This window comes from Salvelinus alpinus, chromosome 2 (genome assembly GCF_045679555.1).
Source record: "Salvelinus alpinus chromosome 2, SLU_Salpinus.1, whole genome shotgun sequence".
NCBI classification, from domain to species: Eukaryota; Metazoa; Chordata; class Actinopteri; order Salmoniformes; family Salmonidae; genus Salvelinus; species Salvelinus alpinus.
Genome location: NC_092087.1, coordinates 73,147,260 through 73,160,103, shown reverse-complemented (window position 1 = coordinate 73,160,103; position 12,844 = coordinate 73,147,260). Strand labels below are relative to the sequence as shown.

The window sequence follows — 12,844 nt, the reverse complement described above, 5'->3', positions numbered from 1 at the left end:
AATAAAGTCTTATCTAATACATAATAAAAAAATACATCACTCGACAGGTTAGACGAAGGATGTATGTTGGTTTCAGTACCTGGCGTGTAGCGTTCTGTCTTCATGCGTCTGGTGTAGCTGAGGCCTACAGTACAGTAGGGCTGGGGGAGGGTAAGCAGCCTCTTACAGAAGTCATACACCCGCTTGTACAGGTCGTCAGGAAGATATGCTGACTGGAACATACACAGATATACGCACAGTTAGCACTGTCAGTCACCGCTGTCCTCGGACTGAACTGAACCACCAAACACAATTGGTATGGTACATACAACCCTTAAATACAGTATAGTACCATTTCCCTCCATAAATACTTGCACAAACTTCCCAAAACTTCAATATACAACATATACTGTTTTAAATTGCTCGCAATCATTAATGGTTTGTAATATTCTATTATTTCCATCCCATTCTATTCTATTCTACTATAAAGAGCCTATGGCTCTGGTAACAACAAGAACTGTCTCTTTAAGAAGACACCAACAGGTAAAGAAGAGATAAAGGTCAACGACAGTACAGAGTCCTGACCGAGCATGACCAGGAAGTGTAGGAGATGATTAACAGGAAATAAGACTTCAAATCAGAGGAGCTCATCAAAACAGTGGTGGGAAATGATTGAATCCCCCAAATGAAAGCTTCTCCCCAGCCAACCCTGAGACAGGTCTGTAAAGATGCTGTTGTCATGTCTGACGGGTGTTTCCTTGTGTAATGTAAGCCCCGGGAACCTACCTGTATGACAGCATAGATGAGTGTGTGGAGCAGGGGGATGATGTGTGTCCGACAGTCTACCCTCTCAGCCTGCATACAACAAGAGACAAACACACAAACTATTGTGTTAGTCAGTTACTCACTAATGCAACGTGTGTCTGTAAAAGATAGCCCGTCTGTTACCACCAGAGGCGAACTGGGACCAGAAATCGGTCCTGGCATTTCTAACACATTGGACAATTATTTTCCTTGAGGCCTCCACAATTATTAGCAAGTTAATTATAATTTTGTGTAGAAAAAATACAAGTTTGACAGACACACTGGGCTAAAAATAAACCATTCCATCTGTCATTTAGAGCAAATGCCAATCCACCCCTGGTTCCCACTAGACATAACATTCATGTATCACATCATTGCACAATGTCCTTGACAATCTCAGTGTTCTTTTCAAGTTTATTTGGGTAGCAATCGTTGATTGTCTTATTATGTCTCTTGACACTACAGTGAAGACTAATAATGAATGGCCCAGAGACTTATATTTCTCCATATAAGGCCCGGGAATGGCCTAATGGCGCACACTGATGACATACCCTTTCCAGCTCCTTGACGACGACTCTCACCAGAATGAGACTGTTGGCAGGATTGTTCCGAACCTTCTTGTGCAGCGTCCATCTTAGCATCCCTTCGAATAGAAACACACACTCAGCACTTGCAAACATTTCCACAGACATGGCACTAAACAGCACTCACACTCTCTGTTGTTTCCATAGACATAGCTCTCCACAAATAGCTGGAGTGACTCAGTGCCAATGCTTTGTTCCATTGCACAACGAACCCAAACTGTGGATAAAACTAATAGCTGACTCAGTGCAATTTTCCGATTATTGGCAGGCAGTGGTTATGTGTCATCCTCATGTGGTTTGGGCAGATTAATACGGCCTGGTCGGAACATTAAAGAGGATCAACTCCTTCTGGACGGTGGAGCAGAGAGGCAAGTCAGGGACCTTTAGTCCATTTTAAACCTAGATGCGCTGTATGTGAGGCATAGGCGGCTTGTGGCACTTTAATTGGGGAGGACAGGCTCAAAGTAATGGAATAAATGGAACGGTATCAAACACACCGTTTCCATGTGCTTGATACCATTCCATTCCCTTCCTTCCAGGCATTATTATGAGCCATCCTCCCCTCACCAGCCCCCTGTGATATAAGGGTACCCATATGTATCGTTATTGAACTTAGGGTCAGTAATGTGGGGGTTACTTGATGAAGCTTGCTATGCATCTAGCTAGCACTACCAGTTGAAGCTAGCCAGTTAGCGACACCTCTGACCAAACCAGACTGGAAATGTGCAACAAAAGCAGCCTGACCTGAAACGGAGCCATTCTCACTGGAAAGCGAGCCGGTTCACTACTTCTCAGCTCGGCTCAACTCAACAGTGTGTAAACCCCATAAAGAGTCTAGTGGAAACTACTGATGGGTTTACCTTTATTGTGCACAGAGGAGGGATGCTGGCTCTCCAGTTCCCTGAGCACGGCCTGGACACTGCGGTAGATGTCCGACTCTGAGGCCAAGGGGGCGCAGCTGCCTGGAGAGTCAGGGGTCAGAGGTTAAGAGTTAATGTTAATACAAGTCGTACAGCAAATGTTTCATTTTGGAACAAATGTACATGCATGTCACTGTTCAAATGTCACCCTATTCCCCATATAGTACCCATAGGCTCCATGCTGCTCGGGGGGCTGCTCGAGCTATCCCAGGCTGCCTTGTTGGTCATGTCTCACATGCATGGTGGGGCCACGGCCTGGTGTCTATAGGGACGGGACAGGGAGAAAGTCAAAGCTGTTAGCGGTACCCACCGGAGGCATGACATGGGCTTTTGAGGGCTGTTATCCTTTATTTAACCAGGAAAAAGGCTATAGGCTTAAATGATGTACTGGACATTCTTGTGGCACAGAGGTGTTAGGACTTGTGAGTCACCAAGAGTAGAGCCAGTGAATTGACCATGAAGATCACACACACACACACACACACACACAATGAGTTTCAGCAGCAGGTGCCGCGGTCACAGTCACACTACTGTTCCAACAGAACAAGGCTGATCGTTCTCACTGCCTCATAACCAACCTCTTTCTCTGCTTCTCTTTCTCACAGTCTAGTTTATCGCCGCACGAATAGAATTATACCTAGCCCCAAATGTTTCGTTTTTTGGCTTTAGTTAGAGATACGTCATCTACCCACCTGTTTCACACCATCCCCCATAACAAAGACTAAAATGACTGGGGATGTATGGATGTCTATGGGACAGCTTCACACGTCAAGTATAAAACGACCAAATCATGTCAAAATGAAAGTTCCCAACAGTGAGAGACGATGACTTCTTGATATTCAGATCTGTGATGAGTTCACTTACAGTATACATGCAGGACGCACCATCACAAGACAAGATAGAATCTAATCAAATGTTATTTGTCACATGCGCCGAATATAAATGCTTACTTAGAAGCCCTTAACCAACAATGCAGTTCAAGAAATAGAGTTAAGAAAATATTTACAAAATAAATACAGTAAAAAAATCAAATAAAAAGTTAAAAATAGAATAACAATAACGAGGCTATATACAGGGGTACTGGTACCGAGTCAATGTGCGGGGGTACGGGTTAATCGAGGTAGACTAACAGTGAAATAGTGAAACTGCTGTGGAGGTATAAACATTACTGAGCATAAAAAGGTGTATTACTGTAACTTGCCTTAGAGATTGAGGATATGGGAGTGAAAGACATTACAAGTCATTTTCCATTTGAATTAAATTGCCAAATAGAATATACTGCATTGTTTCTGCAACAACTATACCAACAACTTGACTTTCATGACATGCCTCAACTAACAGCATACCTAGATGTTTAGAAAAGTGAAAAATACTCAGCATAACTCACTATGTTACATCCTCAGTTTTGAATAACCAGACCCAAAATAACACAGCTGAATTGAAGTGTCACCTTAATACTCTATAAAGTGGCACCAAATGTTTTGTTGAGACATTTCCGATCCAGTTAAAACTTGGAAAGAAACGATTATCTGACAAACCATGGCACGGTTCCCTAAGCCTGAAGGCAGAGAGCATGCCAAAATGTCTCTTTCTTGCTCTCGCTCTCTCCCTCTCTCTCTCTCTCTCTCTCTCTCTCTCTCTCAATGTTAGTTCTTATACCGAAAGTTCACAATTAGTTCGCAACTTCCAGTTCTATCCCAGACACATCCATCATCCAGTACCTACCAACCAAAGCACACAAAACAGGTGAACCGCCAAAAACAAATCCCCCTACCTTTTCCCTGGCAGAAAGGTTCCTCTTTCCAGCGATACACAAAAGGTTCCCTGAGGCGTTTAATGTCCGACACACCCGCTCGGTGTTCAACGTGCTGCTGCAGAATCTGACAGAATAGTGAAGTGGAGTGAACTTCCTCTAACTGGGAGGTAGTGACGAGGTGGTGGGGGTGGTGACAGAGAGAGTGGCAGTGTTCTGAGAGAGGGGGAGAGAGAAAGAAGTAGCAGTGTTCTGAGAGGGGGAGACAGTGAGGTAGAGGGGGAGGAGGAAAGTGAGGTGGAGGTTTGGAGGAGGACGTTTGGGGGCAAGGTAACAGCAGCAACCTGTTTGAACTGTGTTTAATGTTGCATTTTCCCCCTCTCTTTCTCCCTCTCCCTCAGGCTGCCCTGAGGTTGTTCCTGAGGCTACAGTAGAAAATGGAGGTTTAGTTGGAGGGGATTTAACCTTGATCCCTGCAATAAAGCACAACACAGGGAATGACAGCAACAGGGACAACAGCGCTGCCTCAGCAACTGCATGAATGACCACACGTTTCCTGTTCCTGATGCACCCCTCACACCTCTCTCTCCCTGCCTCTCTGTCTCTCTCTCTCTCTCTCTACACTCTGTCCTTCACTCCCTCGCCTTTTCTCTCTCTCCATCCTCCCTCACTCTCTCTCTTCAACACCCTCCGTCTCTCACAGACACACTAACATATATATATTTTTTTTAACACCTAACGTGCGGACAGGACCTGAGACATTTCCTCTCTGTGTGAATGCGTAGGATTGCACCACGCTCAACAGGCTATATTTAGGTTGGAGTGTGTGTGTGTGTGTGTGTGTGTGTGTGTGCCCCAGAGGTTTCATTCATGCGTTGCCAAATGAAGAGCCTAAAAATAGTAGGTCAATTCAAAAATTTCAGTTTCTGCACTAATTATTCATGTCCTTGCAAACTGAGGGAGGAAGTGTACGTGTCGCAACAATGAGTAGTGATCCGCAGACAATTCTAGGTCTGTATATCGTGTAGATTTGATATGGGTGTTGCAAGTGGCACACAACTAGAGCTCTGCCTGTGGATGAGATTTGGAGCTTTTGATAAGAGTAGCCAAAACCAATGGTAAAAGCTTGTACTTCAAGAAAGAAGTACAAGACTGAAGTCCAAGTTTGCAGAGGGGAGTGCTCTACCACCACAAAACCCCAGGCCTCAAGTGGACATGAACACTCACAAACAATGTGCTACAATACAATCAAACATACCCTTATCAGACTGTATAATTGTACATGGCACATGGCTAAAAACAAATGTGATCCTCAAGGAGGAAAAGAGTTTGAAGACCAGAAATATTTGTATGCAGTAATTCACTCTTTAAGGGCATTGCACTCACAATGACTTCCCATAACAAAGACAAAAGCAAAGCAAGTTGTATAAATCTGATAGATACTGCAGGAGTGGAGTCACTCAGGGCTCAGTAATCCGACCTATCCGGATTGATAATCTCTCTGCCCGGTTACAACCCTTTCCCGTTACTTCAGTCACACCTGCGTTTACCCAGCTAGCCACGCCCCTTTCACATGATCACATACCTATAAACGCCCGACAGTACGTGCAGGGTTACTCAGGTGTATGATTACGGTTTCATAAACACACACACACACACACACACACACACACACACACACACACACACACACACACACACACACACACACACACACACACACACACACACACACACACACACACACACCACACACACACACACTCAGGAACGCATGGCTGAGATATATGACCTGGGCAACTTTAGTCTAATAGGCCTAGTCATTGTAATCCGTTTACGGGCAAAACGTTATGCAAACACGCAGATTGTAGAAGTGTCTTTTCCTGCTCCTTTATTCAAATCAAATCAATCAATCAAATCAAAGTTTAGCAAAAGTCAAGAAGAAAAAAAAATCAAATAAAAAAAAGATTCTAAAACTAAGAAATCAATTAACAATCCAAGTAGATATATTAGAGTGAGCAGTTTCAAAACCCAGCATATAAATATAATTACATGGTGTGTATAGACAGTGTAACATTTGGAAAAGTACAGTACAGTTGTCAAGCCCTGATCTGTTTCACCTGTTCCTATTATTATCTCCACCCCCTCCAGGTGTCACTTATTTTCCCCATGTATTTATCCCTGTGTTTCCTGTCTCTCTGTGCCAGTTCGTATTGTATGTTTCCAAGTCAACCAGCGTTTTCCCCGTACTCCTGCTTTTTGCATTCTCCTTTTTCTAGTCCTCACGGTTTTGACCCTTGCCTGTTTCTGTACTTTGTTCCCACCTGCCTGACCATTCTGCCTGCCTTGACCACGAGTCATTCTGCCACTTTGTAACTCCTGGACTCTGATCTGGTTTTGACCTTTTTGCCTGTCCACGGCCATTCTCTTGCCTATCCCTTTTGATTAATAAACATTGTAAGACTCCAACCATCTGCCTCCTGTGTCTGCATTTGGGTCTCGCCTTGTGCCTTGATAACAGTGTTAATTCCGTCAACAAAAATAGTGACAAAAAAATTCGGCAAACACCTATTTTTCAGTGGCGAGACAATAACTGACTAAATAGTCCCAGAAAAAACAATAACTACATGAAAACTATTTTTCATTTCAGTTGACTAAAACGAGACGAATCTCTGTGACTAAAATCTGACTAATAAGTGGACTGGACAAGAGTTTTTGGAGAGATTGAGAGTTTTTCATTGATAAACCCAATTAATCTTAGCAGCACAGATGTTCAGCGCAGTTCTGTTCAGCAGTGGGAAGGACGTGCCACACCCGGCGCACACACAGCCTAGATCAGCTGGTGAGCTGTGGGGGAGCAAGCGATGAGTGTTGGCAGACAGGCTCTGCTCCGATTATACACATCGTGCAGGCGACTCTGTTGCTTCCTCGTAGCTAACCACCGGACTTCTAGTTAGCTACCCTTTGCCTAGTTAAGGAACACAAGCTGCTTTACGAAATTAGCGATGTCTAGCGATGATTTTCTCTCATTTGAGTATAGAAAAGTAGGCTGTCTTTGAATTTGTAGTCTCGCTCAACCCTCCCACTGCGTTTCATAGCCAGGTTCTGTAACCAGTGTAGCCAAGTCTCCCTCTTTTCCTCAGAGAAAATGACTTGAGAGATTACCGTTCAAAAGATACTGTGTGACCCATAATACCGGTGCTACATTTTTTCCCTTTCTATTGTGCATTGGCTGGCTGCATTTTACATTCCTAAAGCATATCGCTGGCCGTTCTAAAACTAGGCTACTTGCGGACCAGACCGTTAACATGACAAGGTGTAGCCTAAACAAATGGTTATCTCATTAGCTAGCTATAGCTAACAAATGGTTATCTCAGCTAACAACCTGGATGCAACGTTTTGGATCATTCGGATAGAAATATGTAGAGTGGCAGTACCCAGTAAAGGAATGAACAGGGTTGGCTGGTATGCTCCTGCGGATGACAACAAGGACACAGACATACCACAACCTGGCAGTGTAAAGTAAACTACCTTCTTCCAGCCCTGCCTATTATTTACAGGACAGAGCTGGCTCAGTTCCTGATCTCTGTTTCAACTGCAGGTTGGAGGAATCCTGTAGAGCCCCAATCTGTAGAACTGGGTCATATGAATTCGTTTGCAACGGTAATTCCTCTGAAAACAGGAAGGGCCAGCAAGAGAGAGAGAGAGAATATAGTAATTGGAGGGGAGGGGAGGGGGGGGGGGGGGGTGTGTGGCTTGAGCCTTGAAATCCCCACGTAAAGACATTGAACAGTAAAACAATATAAATACTGTAGGCTCACATGTACCTGTATACAAGGCCCAGGGAAGTACCTTGAGAGCTAGTCTCGGGTAAAGTCGTTATTATGTCACAGTTGAAAAACCATGCACAGTGTCAAAATAGTCCGGTAAAACATTCTTTCATGACATAAACTAAGAAATTTCCCAGCTTAAGTAACTCTTAAATTGTGTTGCTACAATATGTTGTTGAGCAATGCCTCACGTCACAAGCAAGTTGATGTTTATTGTCAAGAGTCTTGTCCTGGAGGCAGAACTGAGTGATTTCCCCTTAGACAGGCCAGCTGCAAAGTCAAACTTCGCTATATGGTAAAAATGAAAGAAAACTAAAATTTGCTTTAAGGTTAGGGTTAGCAGTGTGGTTAAGGTTAAGTTTAAAAACAGATTTTATAACTTTGTGGCTGTGCCAGCTTGTGACCACTCTACAGAGCTGCCTCAACAACAAGATTCACGACAAAAAACGCTAACCCACACGTCACAAACTAACACTACAAAGGTTTTTTTTGTTGGAAACCAGTCCAGTAACAAATGGTGCAAATGTTGTTCTTCGATCATTTCCATAAAAAACAAGGCACCGTGTACAGAAAAACATCTAAAAGGGACACCATTGAAAACCAACAGTATTTCCCTCCATCAAACTAAGCAGTAATCTACATCCAACCCCTCTGACCCATAACACCTTACGTAACCATAACCCACACAAGATAAACTGGTCAATGATTCTCCTCCACCAGTGGTAGATGTACCTGTAAGAAAATAAACATAGGCTATGTCCTAAAAGTAGTGCATTCTACATATAGGGAATAGGGTGCCATTTCAGACGCAGGTGTGAGGGGGGATATCAATCAAGGAGATTTCCTGCATTCACAGCAGGAACAATGTGAGGAAATGTTTCAAGACCACTGGACTCTTGCAACCCTCTGGCCCTCTACCCGGGCTAAGCTTCCATAAGTTCCCCTATCACACACACACACACACACACACACACACACACACACACACACACACACACACACACACACACACACACACACACACACACACACACACACACACACACACACACACACACACACACACACACCCCCCATGTGCTAAAACCATCAGGCTGGATGGAGGAAGACCGGAGGAAGAGGGTGGGTAAAGGGGGGTCTGTAGGTGTGAATTGGGTCAGCCCCTGTACAGAGGGTCACCTGAGGATGTCGCTCCTGAGGTGGTTGTTGTATGGGCACCAGCCCTCAGGGGACAACTGTACTGTACAGTACTGTACACACACGCACAAATATGCACGTATGGATGCACGCATGTTCACACAAGCACGCACAAAAACTACTGTAAACCTAACCAAAATAAATATGACACTATATAGCCATGGAAGCTATTCAACGTCCACAAAGACCTACAGTACAGACCCCACTTTTGATCCTGGTTTATCATGACTCTGCTTTTTACAACCATTTACAACACATACTGTTCAAGGTTTTGAAATGATATCATTTGCACGATATCAAAAGTGTATGGCCTCCCTCTTATCAAAGTGATAAGAGCGTTGCACTTAACGGTTTCCCATTCATTCCTTGACGGGAAATATAATGCTTAACCTGTTCTCATCAAGCAAAAATCCAGGCTTGAAATCAAGGTTGTTACCATAGCTACAACTACAGCCTTGTGACAACTCAGTAACAAGGGTGCTTGTGGATTCCAGGCTAGTAGTGTTGTACATTGCCTAAGCATAAATTGCATTTTTCCATTGAATGTCTAAGGAATGGTTTTGTAGATTCTAGTAGGGCTGGTTTTGACATATAATGACCACGTACAGCAGCAGTGTAAGACATGTTATAATGACCACGTACAGCAGCAGTGTAAGACATGTTATAATGACCACGTACAGCAGCAGTGTAAGACATGTTATAATGACCACGTACAGCAGCAGTGTAAGACATGTTATAATGACCACGTACAGCAGCAGTGTAAGACATGTTATAATGACCACGTACAGCAGCAGTGTAAGACATGTTATAATGACCACGTACAGCAGCAGTGTAAGACATGTTATAATGACCACGTACAGCAGCAGTGTAAGACATGTTATAATGACCACGTACAGCAGCAGTGTAAGACATGTTATAATGACCACGTACAGCAGCAGTGTAAGACATGTTATAATGACCACGTACAGCAGCAGTGTAAGACATGTTATAATGACCACGTACAGCAGCAGTGTAAGACATGTTATAATGACCACGTACAGCAGCAGTGTAAGACATGTTATAATGACCACGTACAGCAGCAGTGTAAGACATGTTATAATGACCACGTACAGCAGCAGTGTAAGACATGTTATAATGACCACGTACAGCAGCAGTGTAAGACATGTTATAATGACCACGTACAGCAGCAGTGTAAGACATGTTATACATGCAGGGCATCAGACTAGACGTGGTTGCAACACACACACGCACACACACACTTGGCAGGGAGCATGTCGAGCCATTGTGGAGACAACCTCCCAGGATGCTTTGCACACGACGATGCCAAAAAGTGTGGCCCTTTGTTTTTATATTCTTCTTTAGGAAAACAAAAGGGGTGGCGTGTTGTTGAAATAAAACCGAAGTGCGTCTGAGCTGAAGTGTGTCTGCGGTTTGCCTGCCACCTCAATGTGCTCATAGCGTCAGGCTTAGACTGTGAGTAAGGTGGCATTTCAATTTACAATTCTTCAGTTAAACAAGGAGGCAAAATATTCATTTCTAATGCCAGCCTGGGTGCCTGGGTGCCAGTCTGTTACTGCTCTCCATAAGGAAACGAGGCACAGTGGAACAGACTGGCACCAAGGCACCAAGGCTACCATATTCCCAAGAGCGCCACTCTTGATTTATATCAACATAGGCATGGCGTAAACTTAGAATGTTTGGACCCAGTGACTCCTGGGTTGCTACTTTGTAAACCCATTGAGACAGAGGGCTTTACCTATAATGACACGGCCTAAGCTCTCCTCAGCTATGTACACTACCAGCATCCCATACAGAAGACCCAAGCCAATGGGTCATACCATTGAGATTCCAGATTCAGGGGTGGCCAGAGTTTATGGGCACTCCCATGACAAATCAGAGCACCGCTATAAATCATTTAAAATATAAACTTGGGAACCAACATAAGTTCACGGAATATGAACATTGATTCGGCAATTAACACTTTACCCATACATTAAAGCTGCAATATGTAACTTTTTGGGTGATCTGACAAAATGAACATAGCAATGTGAGTTATAGATCTGTCATTCGCATTGAAAGCAAGTCTAAGGGGTAGATCTGTTCTACGTGTGCTATTTCTATGCTTCCTGGTCTTAAATTTCATTTTTGCATCTCTTACTTTAGGTTTTGTACACCAGCTTCAAACAGCTGAAAATACAATATTTTGGGATATGGAAAATATATTTCACAGTGGTTTAGATGGTACAATGATTCTCTACAATATACTTGCTTGTTTTGTCACATAAACTGAAATTAGGCGAACTATTCAAATGAATCCATGTTGGTGCATCCCACCCTTAGAATTTTAGCAACCAGGAAATGGTGGAGCGATTTCTGCCTAGTGCATCTTTAAGTTGCTCTTATACCAGTTTAGTAACACTGTAATTACATTTGCTGGAAATGGGCACAAACAATCTATGAGTAATTCGAACCCTGCCCAAACAACATCCCCAACAACCAATCCCGCATCTAGCCTGGTTCCAGATCTGTTTGTGCTATTGACTGTTGACCATATGAGTTGGCAAGACAGCATAAACCGATCTGGGACCAGGCCACCTTTCATCCCAGAACGACCAGGAAACCTGAATCTAAAACAAGGAAACTTGAGGAAATGCACCCTGGACAGCTGTGCTTTAGACTCACCAATACAAAACACACATCGCCCACAGAGCCAGAGCTTCAATCAGGCATTGTGTTATCATACTGTTGTTATCTCAGGAGAGAGAAAAAACATTTTTTGTTGTCCTTTGTGTATTCCAGGTAGGGCATAGTGTGTTTGAACAGGCATGGTGGCAAGGAGCTTTTTTATAAAGACTAAAAATAGAACAAAAAAACAAAAAATAGAACAACTTCTTCCCATGTCTACTCTGTATGTATCCATATTCCTTTCATTCACGACTGTCTATCAATAAACAATGAAATACTGAATACATAGTTTGTGAGTGGGATATCTGTATGAGTCGCTATCGAACTGGTTAGGTTACAGTGGGGCAGATTCTGAACTCTCAGTTACCTTATCTAAGTGTAGTACCACACTGCCACACTGATAAAGAATTAACCTGATTCTCATTCACTGGAAAACCTAAACAGCAACAGTGAACGAGTGGAACCAAACAAAATGTGCAGTAATCTTGTAATGAGTTTATGTAACTCTCGACCCCAAAATACAAAAGGCACACTGAGAACAATCGATTGTGCCTGGATGACTACAGCTTTGAAATATGCATCAAAGCTTGGCTCTGCTGGCACCATATCAGAAAAAGAGTTATCTCAGTAGTGAGTTTAACAGTGCAACATTATTGCAGTATTTAGGTTACAATACCGTGCAACTTGAACATAAAACATGAATCATGCAATGGTCCAAGAGCAATTATCTTACTATATAACGATTCAAAATGAACAAAATAAAAACGACATACATTTAAGAGAGCTTATTTCTGTTGACAAGATCACTATTTACCTGCCGTTAGGTTCAGCAAAGAAATCCATAAGCTTTCTATGAAGGTGATTGCTCGGGAAATACAACTTCACACGTTGCTACAGTTGCAGCTGTGACAGCAGCACGCCGGGTACAGCATGACAACGCCCACTGAGGATTTATTCAACCAATACAATGTCTCAAATGTTTCCCTGGCGATCTAGATAGGAGTTAGCCAATCAAATAGGCCTACAATATATACCTGTATTTTGTGCTAGTTGAGGTTTCTCACCTTTTTGAATAGATTTTGAACACAGTTG

At 43.2% G+C, this 12,844-nt stretch overlaps 1 protein-coding gene across 3 annotated transcripts in view; it reads right to left on the bottom strand.

Moving 5' to 3' along the window:
• Positions 1 to 12,693, bottom strand: part of LOC139567719 (phosphoinositide 3-kinase regulatory subunit 6-like) — a 31,685-nt gene extending 18,992 nt beyond the window's left edge. The window contains exons 1-6 of one of the 3 annotated variants that reach the window (XM_071389155.1): positions 12,567 to 12,693; positions 2,455 to 2,549; positions 2,228 to 2,329; positions 1,335 to 1,426; positions 766 to 834; positions 80 to 212 (exon numbers count right to left, since the gene is read on the bottom strand). In XM_071389155.1, coding sequence (XP_071245256.1) covers positions 80 to 212; positions 766 to 834; positions 1,335 to 1,426; positions 2,228 to 2,329; positions 2,455 to 2,515 — 457 coding nt within the window. In that variant the 5' untranslated portion in view covers positions 2,516 to 2,549; positions 12,567 to 12,693. Of the gene's footprint in view, positions 1 to 79; positions 213 to 765; positions 835 to 1,334; positions 1,427 to 2,227; positions 2,330 to 2,454; positions 2,550 to 4,061; positions 4,252 to 12,566 lie in introns of those variants that run through there. The other 2 variants (XM_071389154.1, XM_071389156.1) reach the window with 2 other exon arrangements.
• Positions 12,694 to 12,844: the final 151 nt, after the last annotated feature.